Genomic DNA, 23,588 nt, shown 5'->3' on the forward strand with positions numbered 1-23,588 from the left:
TAATACTTGTATTTATTTTGTTTGTTAGAAAGCTGTTGCTAGCAAGCTAATCGCACTCACTCTCCAGTGACTCTGTGGTTGCTAAGGTAAACAAAAGCCCTAGTAGCCTGTTGCTATAGCAACTCATAGGCACTCAGCTCTCTAGAGAGGTACAAACTGAACTTTCTTCTAAAATAAACTTTTGAGAAACATTAATAGTTTATTGTTCAATTAAATAAAATTATATTTTTAAAATAATATTATAAATGTATAATTTAAATATTTTTATCATTATTTTTACTATTTTTTTCTAAGCACGTCTGTAGGGCTAGAGTGATGAACAGATCGGCCCCTCACAGGAGGCTCTTCATCTACTGAGAGAGACAAACAGGAAGCATCTGACACAGCTGGCAGGATGTGTGTTCTGTCCGACCTAATGCCCTCTGCGTGATACCAACAGCTTCACACATTGAACGTGTGAACTAGGGCTGTTAACAGCAACTCTGGGTGATGGGAGAAGTCAGCTGCCTGTTGTGAACACACTGTGTGTGTGAAGATGCAGGATGTGCATGGCGATTTGAATAAGATAACAGAAAACAGAAGTTGAGAGGAAAGTATGATTTTGCCTTTGCACATGCGCTTTATAGAAAACGTATAATATTAATTCATATAAATCCGTATGTATCCGGTCAAAAGTTTGGAAACATTACTATTTTTTATGTTTTTGAAGGAAGTCTCTTATGCTCATTAAGGCTGCATTTATTTAATAATAAATACAGAAAAAAACAATAATATTATGAAATATTATTACAATTTGAAATGGTTTTCTATTTTAATATACTTTAAAATATAATTTATTTCTGTGATGCAAAGCTGAATTGTCAGCATCATTACTCCAGTCTTCAGTGTCACATGATCCTTCAGAAATCATTGTAATATGCTGATTTATGATTAATGTTGGAAACAGTTGTGCTGCTTAATATTATTTTATAACCTGTGATACTTTTTCAGGATTCTTTGATGAATAAAAGGTTAAAAAAAAATATCAGCATTTATTTAAAATAGAAATCTTTTGTAACAATATACACTACTGTTCAAAAGTTTGGGTTCAGTAATTTTATTTATTTATTTTTATTTTTTATTTTTTGAAAGAAATTAATACTTTTTTTTCAGCACGGATGTGTTAAATTGATAAAAAGTGATAGTAAAGATTTATATTGTTAGAAAAGATTTATATTTTGAATAAATGCTGTTCTTTTTAACCTTTTATTCATCAATGAATCCTGAAAAAAGTATCACAGGTTCCAAAAAAATATTAAGCAGCACAACTGTTTTCAACATTGATAATAACAGTTTGTCACACACACACACACACACACACACACACACACACACACACACACACACACACACATATATATATTTAAACAAAAAATAATTGCCTAATAATTGTGTTGATTTGCATTAATGTATTGCAGTAATGGGATTAATCATTACACTAAACAGAAATTGCCATGAAAATAATGCAAGAAATATCGAGGGTTGTAAAGTAGGTTTACTTTTTTTTAATGCAAAACATAATTTATTATTTTTCTTTTAATTTTGGGAAGAAATTGTTAGTATCACAGTTCAAACTTCATATATTTAGTGAATTTGTTTTCTTAAAAAAAAATAAAATAAAATAAACAAATTATATATATATATATATATATATATATATATATATATATATATATATATATATAATTTTTTTATTTATTTATTTTTTTTAAGAAAAATTCACTAAATATGTGAAGTTTGTATATTGTAAGTTTTTGTATAGTTAAAATAACTGTTTTTTAATTTTAACTATACAAAAACTGTCTGTTATTCTGTTTATATTGCAAACTTTTATTTATTATTTTTATTTCATTATCATAATCATAAACACACCGGTTTGTAGCGCAAATAGTTTTATTCTTCTATTATTTACCTGTAGGCTCTAAAGAAAGCAAGTTTCGCACAATCAAAGAAAACAGCTTTGCAAAATAAGGTGGATACTGTATGTCTGATCTAGCACAAGCTTTTTTCCTGCATGGTAAAACCTTGACAAGCAACATCCGTTACAGGTGTCAAGTGCTTAGCACTCTGAAAGCAGGTCCCTGTGTGTGCACACTAGCAGGCTCATATGTCTGCATTACTGTGATTATGGACGGTACTTCAGCGCTGTCAAGGAACGGTTAGCCACAAAGACCCCGTTGAGTTAGCGGCATACAAGTTCAACACGCAGACAGACGGACAGCCTCATTCACAGGAGATTAGTGGCAACAACATCACACCCGCCTCAGGCTATAACTCACAAAAAGCAGACCCTCTGAAAGACCACGACCCGAGGGGGAAGATTTGAGACAGGAAGGGGAGGATGCGGAGGAGAGGAAGACAGAAATGAGGGTGGAAAGGAAGTAAAGATGTCTGTATTTAATCGCCTTTAGACAGATTTGTCTCATGCTAGTCTCAATATGTAGTAATCAACAAGACTTCTAGTTAAGTTTTGCTGCCTGACCCAACTTTGACATGTATAGATGAGGGTGAGTACATTTTCATTTTTAGGTAAAAGGTGCGTCATTTTTTGGTCAAGATCTTGTATTGACAATGCAAGAGTCAAACACTCTGTAAAGTCTCCGCCAGCACATCCCAAAGACTTTCAATGATTTTTAGTCATAGCCTTTTAAAGGATTAGTTCACTTTCAAATGAAAATTAGCCTTTACTCACCCTCAAGCCATCATAGGTGTATATGAATTTCTTCTTTCTGATAAACACAGTTGGAGAAATATTAATTCATATCCTGACACATCCAAGCTTTATAATGGCAGTAATTGTTACCAAATGAGTATAAGCTCAAAAAAAGTGTCTCCATCCAAATCCATCCATCATAAACATACTCCACATGGCTCTTGGGGTTATGAAGTTATGAAGTAAAATACCTAGCTTCTGCAAGACTGCCTTCCGTATTCAAGTTACGAAGAAAGTGTAAACTGGTGTAGCATCAGTTACACTTTTTCCATAAGTTGAATAGGGAAGGCATAGGAGCATAAGCTTTTTGAACTGCAAGAGTTTAACACTTTCTTGAATACGGAAGGTGGTCTGGTGGAAGCTAGATATTTTGTTAAATATGGATTTTTTTATTTATTTTTTTTACACAAATGCATTGCTTCGCTTCAGAAGGCCATGTCATAAGAAAACATAATTGACATCAATACCTACGCATGTGCCATATTTCCATTTATGCAAAAAATAGATAAGATTTGAGAGCAAATGAAAACTTAAATTTCACAAAAAGTGAGACATCTCAGCGCTTGTCCTCATTCACTTTCTTCCACACAAGAAAGAAAGTTATATTCAATGTCATGAAGTTGAATAAACGATGACACAAAGAATTGTTCTTGGTAAATTAAGCTTCCAGTGCACATATAGTATAAATACAACAATACGAATAATAAGAAGAATAAAAATATAAAATTCAAACAATTTTGGGTGAACTATCCCTTTACGAAAAAGAGAGTTGTAGAGTTACAGACAACAATTTCAAAGGCAGATTTCCTGCGCTGTTAGATTCTGTTAATGATCAGATAACAGAGCAAATGTCCCAATCTGGGAATTCTTCCTCTAATTCTTCAGTTTCTCTACTATTTTTTTCCTGCTGGCTCTGTTTCTTTGCTGAGTAAACTCTGCAAACCTTAAGAGACGTCTGGCAGGGAAACAAAACTTTGCTATTAGTTTTCCCTTAAAGTTCTGTCTGGGTGAAGTGGAATAAGTTTACCCCCAGGGCTTGGCGAGGGTCTATTACTCTCGGCTCTGAGAACGTTACCTTACGGACCACCAGCGTTGCCATGGGAATAATCCCTGCAGACAAAAGGGAGGGATCAGAAGGGGAAATCAATGCCGTCGGGCTTTGTGGTTGGCTGGCATTGAGATCAGTCATACGTACTCCGGGTCATGAGGTCAGAGGCATCAATCATGGCTTCCGAAAAGAGCGCGGACCATCTGAAAAGAGGATAGAAGAAGGGAGGAGAGAAGGAAACATCTTCTTCTGTGTTAATGGAGGGATGAATCATCTTTGGGGTATTTCGAGACACCTCATACAAATGCAACAATAATTAGTTCCTGTAGTTTGAAAGACCAGACGCAGCTGGAGATGAGCCATTCAATGTTTTTGTGCATGTGCGAGCAAGTTCAGCCAATTGGTGTGAGTAACGTGACAGAATCCATATCATGTCCACAGCCCAGTTTACAGGATTAAAGGGATAGTTCCCCCAAAAATTGAAAATTCTGTCATTAATTACTCACCCTCGTGTCGTTCCAAACCCGTAAAACCTTCATTCATCTTCAGAACACAAATTAGAGTGGCATGAAAAAGTATGTGAACCCCTTGCAGAATCTGTGAAAATGAGAATTATTTTAATAAAATAAGAGGGATAATAAAAATTGCATGTTATTTTTTGTTTAGTACTGTCCTGAGTAAGATAGTTTACATAAAAGATGTTTGCATTTAGTTCACAAGACAAAACAATAGCTGAATTTATTAAAATAACCCCATTCATAAGTATGTGAACCATTGATTCTCCATACTGTGTGTGGTTACCTGATGATCCATGACTGTTTTTATGTTTTGTGATGGTTGTTCATGAGTCTCTTGTTTGTCCTGAGCAGTTAAACTGAGCCCTGTTCTTCAGAAAAATCCTCCAGCTCCTGCAGATTCATCAGTTTTCACAAAAAAAATTTTTTTGGGGGGGTGAAAACTTTTGAACAGAATGAAGATGTCACAATTTTTCTTATTTTGTTTAAAGGAACACTCCACTTTTTTTGAAAATAGGCTCATTTTCCAACTCCCCTAGAGTTAAACAGTTGAGTTTTACCATTTTCAAATCCATTCAGCCGATCTCTGGTTCTGGCGGTACCACTTTTAGCATAGCTTAGCATAGTTCATTGAATCTGATTAGACCGTTAGCATCGCGCTTAAAAATGACAAAAGAGTTTTGATATTTTTCCTATTTAAAACTTGACTCTTCTGTAGTTAAATCGTGTACTAAGACCGACAGAAAATGAAAAGTTGTGATTTTCTAGGCTGATATAGCTAGGAACTATACTCTTGGAAAATGAGCCTATTTACAAAAAAAGTGGAGTGTTCCTTTAAATAACATTGTTTTTCATTTAGTACTGCCCTTCGGAAGCAACAGAAGATACTTGCATGTTTCCCAGAAGAAAAATTAAGTACAATTTACCTTGATATTTGAATTCAAAAGTTTTCACCCCCCGGCTCTTAATGCATTGTGTTTCCTTCTGGAGCATCAGTCCCTCAATTGTCCTCAGTGTGAAAAGATGAATCTCAAAATCATACAGCCACTGCTGGAAAGGGTTCAAATATGCAAAAATGCTTGAAAACTGATGAATCTGCAGGAGCTGGAGGATTTTTCTGAAGAACAGAGCTCAGTTTAACTGCTCAGGACAAACAAGAGACTCATGAACAACCATCACAAAACATAAAAACAGTCATGGATCATCAGGTAACCACACACCGTATTGAGAATCAATGGCTCATATACTTATGAATGGGGTTATTTTAATAAATTCAGCTATTGTTTTGTCTTGTGAACTAAATGCAAACATCTTTTATGTAAAATATCTTACTCAGGACAGTACTAAACAAAAAATAACATGCATTTTTTTTATTATCCCTTTTATTTTATTAAAATAATTCTCATTTTCACAGATTCTGCAAGGGGTTCACATACTTTTTCATGCCACTGTAAGATATTTTTGGCAGTAGGCAACATAGGCCCATAGGCAGCAACGTCATTGCATCTTTCAAGGGCCAGAAAGGTAGTAAAGAAATCGTTCAAATAGTCAGTGTGGCTACAGTGGTTCAACCTTAATGTTATGAAGCAACGAGAATACTTTTCGTGTGCAAAAAAAAAAAAAAAAATAACGACTTTATTCAACAATCTCTTCTCTTCCCTGTCAGTCTCCTATGCTGTTGATGTTGTAAACAGTGCAGCGCTTCCGGGTTCTACGTCAGAACGCTGGCTCAGTATTATCTGACGCTGCAGGTGGTTCAGAAACCTCACGGATTTATTCAAAAAATATGTTAATTTGTGTTCTAAAGATGAACGAAGGACTTACAGGTTTAGAACAACATGAGGGTGAGTAATTAATAACAGAAATTTCATTTTTGGGAGAACCCTTTAAAAAAATATGGCATTTCTTTAAAAAAAAAAGTTTGTGTTTTTTCTCTGTGCAAAAGACACTAAGATGATACTAGGGAATTTGTAAGCATTTTCTAATGTGTTGCTATGCAGTTGCTAGGGTGTTCTTTGATCTCGATGATATTCTGAGCTCAAGACATAAGGCTTGCATCTCTCCTCTGAGACTTTTTGACCTGTTTTGTCAGAGACATTTAAAAAAAAAACTATTTTAAGGTATCATTCATGTCTGTCAAAAACAGCAAGGGTTGAGTTACATCGTAAAGTTTATATTTAGTATTAGGGCTTTGTTTAAATCCATAAGCATGAGGAATAGTAACAATGATGCTTGTCTTAGAAAGCAAAACTAATTAAAAAAAAGGGGGTTGGGGGGGGGTATTTACTTTCCTAATCGTTGGTTTCCATCCAGGCGTCCAGCAGCTGCTTTCCTTATTGCAGAGGTACAATAAGGGTTTTCTGGATCTGCTACAGCTACCAACACTTGACTCACTTTATAACCAGAACACATTGGCCTGGGAGTTTTGCCACCCTGAGGCCCCCAGCAAACACCATTCAGTGAAACTTGACCTGCTATTGGCATGTTTTCAGCCCATTTAAAGAAATTCTTTATTTGACTCATGTATCTTTTGTCTCAAGCTGCATACGGGCGTTTGCGTCTATTATGGCCATAAACTGTTCTGAGGGTTTATTGTGGTGTCAGAAACTTTAAATGCTGTTATTTCTAGCTCTAACAGAATGAACTGGAGTTGTAAAAATACATATGATTGTGCACATGTGGTTTACAGCAAAACGTGACATGTGATCTGTGATGTTTGACCTAAAAAGGTGCTGGGTATAATGTTTTGTCCTACTACACACTCAAAATCACATATATCCAGGAAAAATCTTACAGTCATCATGATATCAAAACTAACAATTCTTATTGTTATGGAATATCGCAGTATTTATAATAAATGATTTATCCATGCACATTTTTTTTTTAAACTCATGTGCCCTCATAGCCTTTCATCAAAATAACTTCCCCTCCCTCTTGCAGCAACATCTCTAATAATGCGTTTACTGGCGTGAGGGCGGGGCAACCTGTCACTCATGAGATCGACCAATAGCAAATCACAACCATCCAATAAATTCCCCATCGACAAAATCAAATCCCGCCTTTTGCAATAAAATATCTGGCAACCTAAAAGTGAACCCAATGAACCAGCTGGCCCCATGATGATACCTTGTTTAGTAAGCTAACCTTTCCGAATTTGAAACTGGCAAAATAGTATCTAAAAAAAAGAAAACGAAATTAAAAAAAATTCCAAATGAAAGTCACACACATTTATTAGATCCGTTTCTGTTCTTATGAAGCTTTATATTTATATTTAGAAAAAAAAAAGTTTGCAAATGAAAGTCACACACACTCATTAGATCAGTTTCTGTTCTTATGGAGTTTTGAATGCTGATCCTGGCATTTGTAACAGGTCACTCTGGCCATAGAGTTTGTGGGCTGCTTATGGTGTTAAAGTAAGACGATTTCGTTCTATACTGATTAATGAGCTGAAAACCACAGTCAGGAGAAATGTGTCAAGAGTGTGTTTGGAGGACCTTCATTCACCCATTTCCAGGAAAATCTGAGGCTTTAGACTATGAGACTTAGTGTCTGGAGGTTAAGCCGTTTAAATGATCAGACACCACAGTTTCGGTTCCAATCATATATCATATAATGAATATACAGAACTAAAACACATACACAGGAATCATTTCAACAGTTTCCCTTCATATACACAATATCTTCCCATTGCATTACAGTTAAAAGCAGAAATGTAAGGGTTTCTTTTTTGATCAATAAAGTTGTCTAAATAGTCCTTTGAAGTAGGAAAACCTTTCTAGGTAAATAATTTGATCGCAATTTCCTGCAACCAATTTGGTCCATGCAAACAGTCCCTTTCTGGTATACTTGCAGGTATCATGCAAAAGTTACCAGGTTTACTGGCATTATTTGGTCATGACACTTAAGTTGACCTTTACATAGCAAGCCTCATGAATGCTTAAGTATTGCGTAAGCAGTGTATTTTAAGGTTTTTTTCATTGTAAGTGCCTTACTGTAAATTCAATCTTTGCATATTTTTTTTCTAAATGATTTTCTCTAGTAATTGACATTATGCCACTGCTCTGAAAAGAACCAAAAGAATCAGAAAACAACAGTGCCACCTAGTGATGATGATGAGGCCACTTGTCAACCTAATACAATTCTATTTATTCTTTCAGACACACACACACATATGGTTTTTGTTATGGGGACCCTAAACCTACCCATCACAGAAAACTTTCTGCATTTTTACATTTTAAACATCACTTATTATGATTTATAAGTTGTTTTTTTGCCTCATGGGGACCAAAAAATGTTCCCACAAGGACAGAGATTTCTGATATTGCCATTTTGTCCCCATAACGTAGGGAATACCTGAACCACACACACACACACACACACACACACACACACACACACACACACTTGTATATGTGGTTTATGGGGACTCTCTGTAAGCGTAATGGTTTTTATACCATACAAACTGTATATTCTATCCCCTAAACTTACCCCTAACATACACCTAAACCTAGCCAGGACAGAAAACTTTTGCCATTTTTTGAATTAAAAAAAAAAAAAAAAAAAAAACACAGGAAGTGTCCTCATAAACCATGTTTACATTGTAATACACATGTCATTAAACACATGTGTCCGCATAAACCATGTAAACAACACACACACAAGGCCACTGAGCAATGAGCTCAATATGTCAATATCAATATATTAACATATTTGTATAAAACTTTGCTTTAAAACAGAAAACAATAAGAATGACAATCAATATGTAAGAGCTCTCTCTCTCTCTCTCTCTCTCTCTCTCTCTCTCTCTCTCTCTCATACACACACACAAATTACAGTTATAAAGTGTGTTAAGTTGTCTCCAACAAGGCACAAGTGCCATGATTCAAGTGTTCATGTGCGCTTTGATATATATTCATATTCAAGTTATATTTGTCCTCCTTGGCAAGTGCTCAATGGTGAAGCTGCTTTTGTAATGTAGAAATGTTTGGACAGCGTGTTTGAATGGCAATTTAGAAAAGAGTTTAGTCTTTGGTGAGACGAACTGATTCCCAAAAAGCTCCTTTGCATTTGTTATATGGCAGTTTATGATTAAATGTTCCTCATGTCTTTCAGTGTGTATGAAAAAAAAAAAACTCAGAAAAAAAGCTTGAGAGTGATTTTTTTTCCCTCCAAAAGATTCTGTTTTCAAAAGTATATCCCCTCCATCTCTACACTGACCTCCAACCGCCAATATGGCAAGAACCATTTCCTCCAAAGGAGAAAGGGCAGTTGTGTTATTGTTGTTAGATATCCAAGTCTGGACAGTCTTCCTCGGTGCTGAGGAAAGGCGGGCTCGTGTCTGTCGTGCCATAGGATTGCCGAGTGCTGCACTCATCAGAAGAATCGGACGATGCATCTGGGTTCAGAACTTTGGGAAGATACACCTACGTAGAGTAAGAGAGACGGAGAGAGAGATTTTGGTCATTTCGAAATCTATCAGAATTGAAAACACAATGCGTGATAGTGTTGAATATAAAAATGTGAAACTTGCCGATGCAGATGAGCTCTCGGAAACTCTATCTTCATCTTCCTCCTTAATCTGAATCACAGACATACACAATTACATTTATGCATTTAGCAGAAGCTTTTATCCAAAGCGACTTATAGTAGAGCAACTTAAGCAATACATCACATACAAGGCCAGGTTCAGAAAGCTGGGTTAGGAAACAGAAGAGGAGAAATGTAGAGAAGAAAAAAAAAGAAGAGGATTTTTGTGTGTGTATGCAAGCGCATTGGTTTAAATTGGGGTGGTTAAATTATAACTATTAAATTATGGTAAAACTATAACAATTCTAACAATAGTGGAATTGTAAAATCAGACAAAACTCAGACACACAAAAAAAAAAAAGCAGCTTACGTTGTAGTTGTGGGGACTGAGATATTTGAAGTGCCCAAAGCAAGTGTAACTTATGCAGATAAAGATGGTGACACACAGAACCACAAGTGTGAACAGTGATGTGTCCGCCATGAAGCCTGTGAAGACACAAGGTCAACACATTTATATATATTACACACACACACAAACACACACACTATATGAATCAAACAAAATAATCCAATAAACAAAATGCCATTTAATCAACCAATTATTGGACGTTACCTGTCCTGAGCACAGAGAAAAAATAAAGCCACATCAGGCATATGATTGGTGCAGCCAGCGCTTGATTGACAGCTCCCAGGTGAACTTGCCGGTCAAGGCGGGCGGGTAGGTAAGCGAAGTACAGGTTGTGTTTGTCCACCATGTGTTTCAGCATCAGGTACAGCAGACCTGCAAACATGGTCTGCATGTTAATGTAATGTTAGACACTGATAATGTGTACAAAGCCTTGAGGAAAGAAATCAGACCGAAGGGGACGATGACAGGACAGGTGATGCTGTACGCCATGATGACCGTGAACACACACAGAGTCCATCCGTACATCGCGCCGTACTGAAACTCGTACGCTTGATTCTAAAGAGAGACAAGATCACGAGTGGATTAGCAACACATTCATGTTAAATCTATTCAAATCAGTTTCAAGCGATAATCCGGCTTATTTTCAACCTAATGTCCATACAGCTTATTATGCTCAATTTAAAGGAAAATATAATAATTTATTAAAAAAAAAAAATGTGCAAAAGGTTAAAAATACTTCTTTATTCTTTATGTCATGTTGGTTAAAATTTAATACTAACAATTTAAAATAATGAAATATTCAACACAAATATTTTGTAACTAATAGATAGATAGATATCATAAGTCACAGACCAACCTGTTTAACATATTTTCTCTCAGCAGCCGAATGTGCGAGTGCCAGACGCACAATGTAGAGCAGCAACCCTGGCAACCGCAGCAGCTCCATGCCTGTGCCCACCAGAGCGGCTGTGATCACGTAATTTACGAAGAACGCCCCCTGATCAGGTAAAAACACACACCTGAAACAGGCAAAGAGAAAAGCCGGAAAGTCATCATTATTTTTAGGTGCATGTCACAAAACAAATAAATCATTCTGATTTGAGCAAATAAAACACAAGTATACTCACTCAAACCTCACCTTCCCCTCAGACTGCTTATCAAACAACCAGCGGAAAAACACGTCCAGACTGTGGAAAGAGAGCACATCTGTATATATGCTTACTTTGTGAACATTTTAGACCGACTATACACTTAAACAAGAATTCATTTAAGGTTTTCATTGAGGGTCAAATTTGGCCCATGGATCATAGGTGGTTGCAGTTTCTTAGGACGAGGTTAATAAATGTTACACTTATATTAACCTTAACATTTATTATGTCTACAGGCTTTCATAGACAACTTAGGAAGTAAGGGAAGTCTCATTTTTTAAATTTTTGTTACAAACTGTTCACACATTGGCAATAAAAAAGCGATTAATACATGAAAATTCTTACATATAGCCCCTTTAAAGGGTTAGTTCACCCAAAAATGAAAATTCTGTCATTAATTACTCACCCTCATGTCGTTCCAAACCCGTAAGACCTTCGTTCATCTACAAAACACAAATTAAGATATTTTTGATGAAAACCGAGTTTTTTTTTTTTAATCTCCCATAGAAATCAACGAAATAACCACATATAAAGGTCCAGAAATGTAGTATAGAAAACTATTTTGTTAAAATAGTCAATGTGACTACAGTGGTTCAACCTTAATGTTATGAAGCGACGAGAAAACAAAGCAAAAATAATGACTTTATTCAACAATTCCCTCTATTCTCAGACACAGTTTACATTGAAAACACATTGCAGAGCTTCCGTTTTCTACGTTGACTGCGTAAGTGACTGACACGGTAGAAAAATGTGTTGAATAAAGTTGTTATAATTGTTTTTTTTTTTGTGCACAAAAAGTATTCTTGTCACTTCATAACATTAACCACTGAACCACTGTAGTCATGCTGACTATTTTAACCATGTGACGGTATCAAATTTTCATGTTGCGATTAATTGATGAAGCTTTTATCACGGTATACGGTATTATCACGATATTAAAATAAGTTGCAAAACCATTTTTGTCATATTTTAACAGGTTTAAGTACTCTTTTTGTAATAAAACAAAACAACTCTAACTGAAATTTTCAAACAGATTAAAATGAAAAAGAATTATAGGCTATAAAGAACAACAGATAACACTTTATTTAATGCATTAACTAAGATTGAGCAATAGCTACATTTGTTACAGAAAGTGTTATTTTTTGTTAATGTTAGTTTAGAAACACAACCGATCATTGTTAGTTTTATCTCAGGTCCATTAAATAAGTTATTTTGATTTTAGTAATGTTATTAAACAGTAACTAAGAAATTAACATTAATTAATAATAATTAATACTTTTAAATAAAAAAGTATTTTTATTGTCAGTTTAGTGATAATGAATTAACATGTTAACTAATGAAGCTGTATGTTTTCAAAGTTTTACTGAACAATAACAAATAATCAGAACATTTCTAATCATTAGGGCATGGTGTAGTCCAGATTAAAATATAAAAATGTTTAGGTTTGAAAATAAATATCCTTTTAAGTCTTTTTTAAGTATTCAGTATTTGGTGCTGTGATAAACAACACTGAGATTACAAAAAAATGAATGGCTGTTTGAAGCATTTTAAAAACTTCACTAGAGCAGTTACTTTGTTTGCACGGTTTCCGTGGTAACCACTGCACGCTGCTGTTCCATCAGCGCCCTCTGCTGTCAGAGAGTGAACGCGCACTTTCATTCAGCTCGTCTCCTTCATTCTTTCCGCCATGTGCTTCTCTTGCACGTTGGGATTGTTTACGTCTGAGCACGTGTCCTTTTGATGCAGAATACAGCGGTGTTGTGCATTTTATATGATTGATGGGTAAAGTATTCTTAATTGCCTTATAAAAAAAATTAATAATTGGTAATAAATTATTATTTACGGTATTCTGAAATGCAGACAATTACAATATCGTGCACATTCATTATCGCGATTTATCGCATTACCGAATATCGGCACAAGTCTACATGACTTTACTACTTCTCTGGACCTTGAATGTGGTAATTTCGTTGCTTTCTATGGGAGATAAAAATAAAAAAAACTCGGATTTCATCAAAAATATCTTACTGTGTGTTCTGAAGATGAACGAAGGTCTTATGGGTTTGGAACGACATGAAAGTGAGTAAATGATGACAGAAATTAAATTTTTGGGTGAAGTTACCCTTTAATTAAATCACAGCCTTTGCAATTTCATAATCACACAGCCATATTGCAATTTCTTTTCTTTGATTAATCGTGCAGCCCTAACCCACAACATAGTTTCGTTTACTGTAAAAGTGTGTGTATGCAATAATGTGTTAGAACTGCGGAGAAAGATTTAAAGAACTCTTACCTGGTGAGGCCCAGTGACGGCAAAATCAACACCATGAAGATCAGAAATGTGTAGAGCTTGTACATCATGCTCATATTCTCACTAGACCTACACACACACACACACACACAGACATGCATTATTAAGTGAGCTTGTTTGAGTGCGACTGTGTGTTTTTGTGTTGATGTCTACCTGGTCCAATGGGATTCCCCCAATGTAGAGTAATACACTATAGTGGGCAGCAGGGCAGAGAAGGTCCACAGTAGAAGAGTGGGGAAGAACTGGCTGATAATGGCACTCTACAAACACAACACACAGTCTTCACACCACTGCACTTCATGTGCACACATCATTAGAAGTGCTGTGTTCAGTCACATACGTTCAGATAGTGAATAGGCTTGGTGACATTAAACTTGTCCATGGTGCTGATGATGATGGAGGGCGTTGTGAGGAAGAAGAGGAGCACGAAGAGTGCAACATTCAGCAACACACAACGTAGCCACCAACGCCACCCACGTAATGACAAATTCTCCCTGAAAGAGAAAGAAGTTTAGATAAGCAGAATTGTGAATTGGTATAATATTGTCTATAAACTAAAGCAGATTATAATATTAAAGATTTTGCTCCAAAAATGGTATAATAGGACATACCAGTAGATATTATGTGGGTGAGGAGCGTAATTTACTTTCCAGTTGTGTACCCTCAGCTCTGCACTCTTGGAGGACGGCTGAGGCTCCCGGCCACACCCACACTTGATTCCCCCACCCATTTCTTCTACAGCCACACCCCCTGTCCCGCCTCCACACTCAAGAGCATTGAAATCTTTCAGAATACTGTGAGGAAAGACAAAGAACAGCCATTTAAAAACCATGTGAGCTGAAATTACACTGGTAAATATTAGAAAATACTGATTTTCTTTGACTCGATCCACAATCTTGGATTATTTTTTACAGAGCTTATCGCAATTCATTCTGCCTTATATTCTGGTAAAAACGTAAAATATAAAAATCTGATAAGCCAATATAATTATTCAGTTTTCTTTTCTGAGTTTTATCTGAGTGTGAATCACTTACTAAGTGGCCATGTACTCATTTTGCAGGGTGACAAATGCCATGCCCAGAGGATACACCTTGTTCTGCTTTAGTTTATTTTCCTCCTCAAGCAGAGCAGCTTCCTGCGTGCTGTAAAACTCTATAGCATCAACCTACACACAAACACACATTATTTAGATGCACAAATCTTGAAAAGTGAAAACAAGGCCACTGCTAATGGTGGCCGTACTCACCTTTTCACATCCCTGACAGTGGCAGCAGCAGCACAGGTAGCTGCAAGGGCGCGGGTTGATGACCTCACGATGTCCCTGGCGATCGAGTATCTTACGGTAATGCTGCAGGTTTTTTTCTGCCCGTTTTCTGTTATAAAATATTACAATAAAAAAAAAAAAAAAACACAAACAAAACAGTTAATGCTAGAATTTAAAAAAATTTTCATGATCATACGAAGGTTTTTACAGTCGACTAAAACTGAAACCATTTAAACAAAGTTGTTAATTGAAAAAAAATAAAAGCTGGTAGCAAAATAACTTCTAAAATAAATACCAAGTTCTGTGATGATAGATAGAACTAGATAGAACTAAAATATTAAAATATATAAATATAAATAAAAATTAATTAAAAAAACAAACATATTAAACAATAATAATAAAAATGTCAAAAATACAACAAAATTACTAAAACTTTAACAAAAAATAAAATGAAAATGGAAAATATAAAAATAAAAACTATAATAGTATCTCAATGATACTAAAATAACACTGTATCATACAGGTCTGTGAGAGATATTTGGACAACTACAAATAATATTGGGTCAAATTGTCATTCTCACCTGTTTTTGACCAGATCAATCAGTTTGGCAACATCATAGCACAAGTTAACTTCAATCACTTGACAGGTAGGGTATGCCTCCCTGCAAATAAATGTACAATCAAGACATGCTAACACCTTAAAAGTTATGCGAGTAATTTCTGCATCAGTGGTACCAAGCAGAATTGCAATAGATGAATAGATGAACAGATTCCATTTGCTGCCAAAATTATATTTAAGATTGAATGAATAAATGCTGACCAATAAGTCTTTTGGTCAGTAGCTGCCTTTGAGATCCTACTGACCCACCCACATTATGTAAGCTGAGATCATGCTTTGCACACCAAATGGAACAAACAGCATGGAGATGGGATGGAAAAGATGTCTGGGTGAATGGCTAAAAATAAAGTGACTGGAAAAGTCCTCCCACTTACGAAAAGTGAGTTTTTATACTCTCATCAGTGGCTGCAGTCGGTATAGACCTCACAAACAGGGTGTTTCTGGCCTATGGAAAAATAAACCAGGGTTAGATTGACACTAACCAGCATGTATGTGTGTATGTGTGTGGCAGGATGGCTTACTATCTCTCTCTTGGTTCCCTTCATTTTAGAGGTGTGGCGTCTCAGCAGGGCCACCGTGATCACGAGATATAGAACTGCAAACACTGTGTGTAGCCAAAGCAGCTTATTACTGCGAAGACATCATATAGAATACAGTTCAAATACACACACACACAGATAGTGATAGTCATATGCGTATAGACACATACGATACATACTTCTGCTTAAGATTCCCTATGGTGGTTCTCCCGAAACTGTATGGATCATTGCCTGGAACACAGTTATATAAGTCAGTCTTTTTGCCTTCAGGAGAGACTGAAACAAATGTCTAAGAAAAGGAACTTGAAAATATTTCATATGGTGACATCATGTGAGATTATAAACCACTTTCATCCTCCAAAACGTGGTGAGCGGCCAAAAAATGCAACATATTTAGGCATCATAAACACAGCGCCTTTTCGAAACAGAAGGCAGCAAAATTATGCAGTATTAAAAGATAATTTAGTCCAAGCCAGTCCAATCAATAAGAGGACAGATGCTGTCGTCTTAATTCAACTTTCCGAATAAAAAAAAAAAAAAAAAAAAAAAAAAAAATGGATTTTATTATTAATATTAGATTTTTGCAACCACTATATTATATTACATATTGAAAAATATATATAAATTTTGTCTCGATTACGTGATTATTTAATCAAATTTGACAAAATTAAATTTTGCTAAATTACATTAATTTTACAAGCTTGTCTATGTACATTTTCATATAAAAGTCATAACAATAAATTATATTATCTTATATAAATTTAAAAATATATAAATGATTATATTATAATAATTAAATTTAAATTATAAATATAAATATTATTATATTTAAAAATATATACAAATTAATGCAGTCTCATATTGAATGAGGAAAATATTTAAATCTACAAAATTGTCATTATTAAATTTCACATTTCAAATCATCAATAAAATCTTACAATAATAGTATCACATTTAAAAGAAAAAAGAAAAAAATCTGACTCCATTGACATTTTCACATCAAAATTTCTAAATTTTGGACTACAGCAACCATATTTCTCCCATTTATGTTTCTATGTCAGTGTCTCTGGTATTTGTGAAGTGAACAGACAGCGAAAAGCAGCTCACTAGGGTTTATAAAGTTCAAACTACTATGAAACATTCTTCAGACCACATTGAATTTTTTTGTGCATGTGTGAAATACCCAGCAGGTCCCCGGACAGATTAACTGGTAGGATGACGGACACAGACAGCACACAGATGAGCAAGAGCAGGGTGATCAAGTGCTTCTGAAATGACAGATAATGTACTGCATCCACCCCACATTTCTCCTGGACTGTAGCCTCACTGCACACACACACACACACACACACACAGATCAGTTTCACTTCTCACTTTATTTCATTAGGGCTTTTCCATGTCCACTTCCCTATATGAACTTAGACACAAGTGACCATATCAACAAGCAAAAGCTTTCCAAGTGTAAACATGTCAAATGTTTTTGCATGTGTGTAGCACCATAACAGCACTTACTCCATATTGACGATAAAGGTGACCCAAGAGCAGCAACCCTACAGGAAATAAGGAAGATGTTGATGATGTCACGAATGATGTCATAATGAGGATGACGTGTTCTAAACCAAAGACTATAGAATAACACAAGACGTGTCACTCGTATTGTTTTGAATGGGAGAAAGTGTAACGCGCAATATGGCGGAATAAGTCCCGCCTTCTAAAGCCAAGAGCCAATCGCCGAATGGTAAAGTCATCGCGTCACTTCAGCGGCCGTTAGAATCGCCGGTTTCAGTCAGACGCGCGCCTCCGAAGAGACGCGCATTTAGGTCTGCACATGCGCATTAGCTTGATCCAGCCTGAAAAAAATATCTTTTTTTGTCATGATTCGAGTGTTTAGAAACTAAATTTATGAGCCGGTTGTTGTTAGATTTCATTGGTGATTTCAAATATCAAATTTAATCGTAAGGTTGGCGAACAGTTTTGGAGAATCTGATGTTTCCCCATTCAAAGAGATAGGAGCTGCATGATGCCCAGGATGCCCGAGAGGCGTTTCAAAGATGGCCGCCGAGTGAAATGACTTGTCTTAAAGGGACTTTGTCTCAACTCACCCTCTCGTATTCAGGCTCCTCAGCGGAGATGGATGATGTCATTCTACGGTAGCGCCGTTTACTAAAGTCTCTGAAATGGCAGCAATGTCATTATTTTACAACAAACTGTATGTTCCCATAGGGAATAGTACTGCCTTCACGTCACATACCTTTCAGTCTCTGCAACAAGAGCGAGTCTCCCATGATCCCACAGTCTCCTTCTGATCACAGTGAAGGCCGATATCAGTACCTGCAGGAAGATACACAGCACCATCCAATTACATCTGTACCAATCAATCAAATCACATAACACTAGCAGCACAAGCCAATTGGATCCCAACTAACTCCATAACTTACCAGGAAGACTATAAAGTCGAGCAGCAGAACGATGGGCAAACCTCCGAAATTCACCCCCTTCAGCACAGTGCTCTGTGTGGCACTGAAACAGCTACTGTTGTCTACATGGCCAGTGCCATTATCCTCCAATATGGAGAGCTGCCCCCACAACGTGGAGGCCATCTGGAAGAGACACAGGTACAAATTGTACAATGATTTATTTTCAGGGCACACAAATAGCTTTTTTGCCCTACAAGTTTGAGTAACCATTAAATATGAGGGAACAAAAAAAAAAAAAAAACACTAAACTTAAAGTATTTATCTGACAAAATTATAGGAAAAAAAAAAAGCAAACTACAGTGACAGGTTTTATTTTACTATGCAAAAAAAAAAAAAAAAAGCATAAATTGACAACAACATAATTAGTTATTAATATTTCGTTGGTTTTCTCTTGCTTTAGCATGTGTTCATAATTTCTTAGTATGAAAGCCTGGCCAAAAATTATGTTCGCACAGTTTTATTGCATTATTACAAATAAAACAATTGACTCCAAATACACCTACATAATATGATTACATCTTTAAAAAATGTGTAATAATATTTAAATAAAGGGTGAAGATGTCAATTTTCCAATCCCGGACATCACTTTTGGCCACTGCTGTAATAATATTATATATATATATATATATATATATATATATATATATATATATATATATATATATATATATATATATATATATATATATATATATATATATATATATATAAAACATTCAAAGAATAAAATAAAATATTAAATAAATATATATATATATATTTTTTTATAAATTGAGTAAGTAAAGCTATCCAAAACAATTACAGCAGTTGTTCAAAGCACTTATTAGCAATTTTGTAAAAGATAAAACATATGTGCATCAATTTTCAGTAATTTCTGTAAATTATTCCAGTTAGTAGGGCAGCAAAATTAAAAAGCAGAACAACAATAGGAGCTTTTTCTTCTAGGAACATTGAGAAGATTACTTTTAGAGTATCTAGTGTGGTACGTTACAGGTTGGTATTGAACACTATTTTGAAGATAAGCTGGTGTTAGTCCTAATAAAGTTCTAAAAATGAACACACCAACTATACTATTGCTCTATCAATTGATCATGGTTTTACCATCTCATGCTCATACTATCACTGGATTAGATTCCATGCCATTGTGAATGGCAAATTGGTGCAAGGATGTGAAATGTCACATGCACTTCAGTTCAAACTCTAGAAGGAGTCCTTTATAACTTATTGCAAACAAAACAGAATTACATAATGGTCTAGATCAGTGGTTTTCAAACCAGTCCTGGACTGCACTGCACATTTTGAATGTCTCTCCCTCCTCCTGATTCAACTCATCAGCTCAGTAGCAGAGAATGCAATTATGCAAGACGTGAATTAGGCGTGTCAGATCAGATAAAAGACAAATGCTGGAAGTCCTCCAAGACACATTTAAAATCCCCTGAGTTAGATCACATGAGTGTGTTGCATTTACATAGAAAAGTATGGAGGGATTAGTAAACATGATAGCGCTATTAAGTGCTGTAAAATGGTGGATTACTGGTGACTGCGTTGGTGATAAAAGTCTGAACCTTATGTTCACAATGATTCAATGTACTGCTATTAAATGCTACAAGAATGTATTACTTAAGTAAGAATCAAAATATAACCACTGGCTGCACAAATAAGTCATAATCCAAGCCCTTTTCCACTCCATCCAGTGTCTGTGAGTGGGTGGGTCTCCAACAGATCCTCTTCTACTTTTAGATTATTTTTTTCACTTGATCAGGTGATTCATGTTTAAATCAAGGGATACAAACATATCTCATTACATACTGCTCTGCGTTTTCAGTGTCCGGTGGTCATGCATAAGAGTTTACTCACTCTGAAGTGGCTCTGAAAAAAAAAAAAAAAAAGATTGTGTCACATACATAAAAATGATTAAATCAAGATAATGAAAATGACTATTATTAAGTCAAAATTAAGTGAGTTTATGCTTAAAACAAGAAAAATACCTGTCAGTGGGGTCCCAGGTGAAAAAAGTACTTTTCAATAATGTACTTAAAGTGCACATTAATTTTGTACTTTCTTCTTTAGTACTTCTTAAGATAATCTTAAGAACATCTCAGTGTACTCAACTGTGCTATTTTGAGACGCCATGAAATATGAACTAAAATATTCTTTTAATATACTAAAAATATATTTAGTTACCACTTGTAGTACACTATGGGTTCAAATGTACTATAAGTAGTATCTAAATACATTTTTTAAATACATAGATGGTACATTAAAAGCACATTTTAGTTCATATTTCATGGTGTCTCAAAATAGCAAGTTGAATATACTTAGAAGTTCTTAAGATTATCTTAAGAAGTACTAAAGAAGATTTTTTAGTATATTAAGTACAAAATTAGTGTGCGAAAATAAGGCACTTTAAGTACATTATTGAAATTAGGGTAAGAAAAATAATATTGTTTTCCCTTTAAATATATTATTTCTTGTTTTGTTTTAATCAAACTCATGTATCTTGGATTTAAAAATGCTTAGATATTGATACCGGAAAACAAGACAAAATTACTGAATTAAAAAAAAAAAAGTCCTTTTTTTCCCCAGTGTAGCTTCCTTAAGAACACTTTACAGAAATTCTTGGTTTGTAATGTGTCCGAATTCGAAATCACACAGATGTGGATGCAAAACACATTTTCAGCAGTGCTTTCATTTTAGAAACATGATTTCACCCAATGTAAGGTTGATCCCATGATGCATGATCCCACTTCTTACTTTTGACTTCTCTAAAGTTTCATTTACTTTTCATAGGGCTGGTTTCACAGACATGGATTAGGCCTTAGTTAAAATAGTACATTTATGTAGCTTTTTTTAAACATGCATTGGAAAAAAAATATGTATCTTGAGACAAAACAATGGCACTGATAAATATTTGTCAGTGCAAGTTACTTTTAGTTAAATGTGCATTTTAGTCTGGGACTAGTGTTAGGCTTGACTGTGAAACCGCAGGAATAGTGTGTTAGACGAACTATTCCTATGCAGTATGTTCATACTTAACTATCTGTCCTGTAGTTTATGCAACACTTTGCATTACTGAAAACAACTTCTTTATAATGTGGAAACTTGCTGTTGCTAAACTGACAGCTTATGTCACAACAGAAACGGGTAACGTTAGCTATACAGTTACTTAACTAGCAACTAAAGTAAATGTCCTTAGACTCATGTCAACATGTAAACACACCTTATGGTAATCACACACCAAGACAAACAAAAACGTGCCACTAAACTCACACATACAGCGACATGCTGTCAACTCACATCAATACGCATTTGTATAACGGCTGGACAAACTTTAAATCAAGTTTCGTCACAAACCGAAAGTTTTGGTGTCTCTTTCTCGAGTATAATAATCATAACATGTTATGAAACAAAATACATACCTCGGTGGAATTTTTCCGCTTCTTAATTATCCAAAACCGGTCTGGTTATCAGCTGAGAATAAACTAAACGAAACTTTACAATGACTCATATCCGCACATGCGCAGATACACCGATCTCCGCCCAGTGTCCCAGTACAAAACTGGTACAGAAACACATTTTTATTTCAATTTATTGTCATTGCATGGAATACAATTCACAATCAAGTGGGACCAATTAATATATTATTATTAACGAAATGTTAATAAAACAGCAGATCATAAAAGTCCCGCAATGACATTTTTGTAAATATTAATTACAATAACAAATAATAATTAGCTACTTTAAATTAAGAAATTAAGAAAGATAACCCAAATCAATAATCAATAAAATAACCATAAATACTAGTATTTTTATCTATTCACAAGCATAATAACTATGCATTCTCTAATATGATGATAATTTAGTCAAATGATAATTTAGTGAAGTCAAAAGTTTATTTTTCCAAACAAAACAGCATTTAGCAGCAATTGCAGGCAATTAAATGTTTCTTTCAAGCTCCAGAGAGACAAAATAGAATACAACAGAATAACAGATCTTTAAACTATTAAAAGAGAAACAATACTATAAAGATCAATACGTATATAAAAGTAGCACTGAAAAATTTGTATCAGCAGTGAAATGCAATATGCTATGTGCAATGCAAGGTAATGCACTATTTATCCAAGCATGTTATTGCTTTCAGGTGTTGGAAATGGGCAAAATGTCCCCAAAAAAATGTCTGATTTCATTGGTGCATCCACACTTTTGGCTTAAATAGATTATCCCAGCCCTGGAGGGGGAAAAGAGAAAGATGAAGAGAGTCTTTGAGCCTTTACAGTGAATCCCAAGTGATTGACAGGGCGGCTACTTTTGACTTCTCTAAAGATCAGTTTCATTACTTTTCATAGGGCTGGTTTCACAGACATGGATTAGGCCTTAGTTTAATCAGTACATTTATGTAGCTTTTTTTAAACATGCATTGGAAAAAAATTATGTATCTTGAGACAAAACAATGGCACTGATATACTTAAATATTTGTCAGTGCAAGTTACTTTTAGTTAAATGTGCATTTTAGTCTGGGACTAGCGTTAGGCTTGACTGTGAAACCGCAGGAATAGTGTGTTAGACAAACTATTCCTATGCAGTATGTTCATACTTAACTATCTGTCCTGTAGTTTATGCAACACTTTGCATTACTGAAAACAACTTCTTATAATGTGGAAACTTACTGTTGCTAAACTGACAGCTGATATGCTATGTGCAATGCAAGGTAAATGCACTATTTATCCAAGCATGTTATTGCTTTCAGGTGTTGGAAATAGGCAAAAATTCCAAAAAAGTGTCTGATTTCATTGGTGCATCCACAAATTTGGCTTAAATAGATCATCCCAGCCCTGGAGGGGGAAAAGAGAGAGATGAAGAGAGTCTTTGAGCCTTTACAGTGAATCCCAAGTGATTGACAGGGCGGCTATATCCATCCAATATCATCCAGCTCACGTTCTCATTCCCCTCTGCGTGGCCCTCTGCGACACCATCTGACGC

The 23,588-nt window shown here is 35.2% G+C and overlaps 2 protein-coding genes across 4 annotated transcripts in view; both read right to left on the reverse strand.

The window, feature by feature from the left end:
- rsph9 (radial spoke head component 9) overlaps window positions 1-906 on the reverse strand; it is a 7,881-nt gene extending 6,975 nt beyond the window's left edge. Inside the window, exon 1 of the mRNA XM_067390922.1 lies at window positions 1-906. This exon is cut by the window's left edge and continues 269 nt beyond it. The gene's annotated coding sequence lies outside the window, so the exon portion shown is untranslated.
- Window positions 907-5,754: 4,848 nt separating this feature from the next.
- tmem63a (transmembrane protein 63A) lies at window positions 5,755-22,118 on the reverse strand. 3 transcript variants are annotated; one of them, XM_067391680.1, is made up of 25 exons: window positions 22,028-22,118; window positions 20,418-20,477; window positions 18,570-18,731; window positions 18,383-18,462; window positions 18,234-18,303; window positions 17,644-17,681; window positions 17,315-17,457; window positions 16,311-16,362; window positions 16,114-16,222; window positions 15,967-16,037; window positions 15,555-15,635; window positions 14,956-15,082; window positions 14,744-14,874; window positions 14,321-14,503; window positions 14,050-14,203; window positions 13,863-13,969; window positions 13,692-13,778; window positions 11,378-11,437; window positions 11,107-11,269; window positions 10,700-10,805; window positions 10,455-10,622; window positions 10,212-10,327; window positions 9,991-10,008; window positions 9,846-9,893; window positions 5,756-9,738 (listed from the first exon to the last, which is right to left on the reverse strand). In XM_067391680.1, exons 3-25 carry the CDS (start codon window positions 18,729-18,731, stop codon window positions 9,598-9,600), a joined length of 2,415 nt encoding a protein of 804 aa, XP_067247781.1. In that variant the 5' UTR covers window positions 20,418-20,477; window positions 22,028-22,118; the 3' UTR covers window positions 5,756-9,597. The 3 variants fall into 3 exon arrangements, with proteins under 3 accessions (XP_067247782.1, XP_067247781.1, XP_067247783.1); XM_067391681.1 differs by lacking the exon at window positions 22,028-22,118 and having other exon boundaries at window positions 5,755-9,738; window positions 20,466-20,473; XM_067391682.1 differs by lacking the exon at window positions 9,991-10,008.
- Between the last annotated feature and the right edge of the window lie 1,470 nt (window positions 22,119-23,588).

This window comes from Chanodichthys erythropterus, chromosome 8 (genome assembly GCF_024489055.1).
Source record: "Chanodichthys erythropterus isolate Z2021 chromosome 8, ASM2448905v1, whole genome shotgun sequence".
In the NCBI taxonomy this organism is placed as follows: Eukaryota; Metazoa; Chordata; class Actinopteri; order Cypriniformes; family Xenocyprididae; genus Chanodichthys; species Chanodichthys erythropterus.

Excerpts from the sequence above, each read along its gene's own strand:
- tmem63a (XM_067391681.1), bottom strand. The coding sequence starts at position 18,731 with ATGGCCTCCACGTTGTGGGGGCAGCTCTCCATATTGGAGGATAATGGC. Across the intron at positions 17,458-17,643 it reads ACCTTTATCGTCAATATGGA|TGAGGCTACAGTCCAGGAGA; the intron begins GTAAGTGCTGTT and ends GTGTGTGTGCAG. Across the intron at positions 13,970-14,049 it reads AGCCTATTCACTATCTGAAC|AGTGCCATTATCAGCCAGTT; the intron begins GTATGTGACTGA and ends TTGTGTTTGTAG.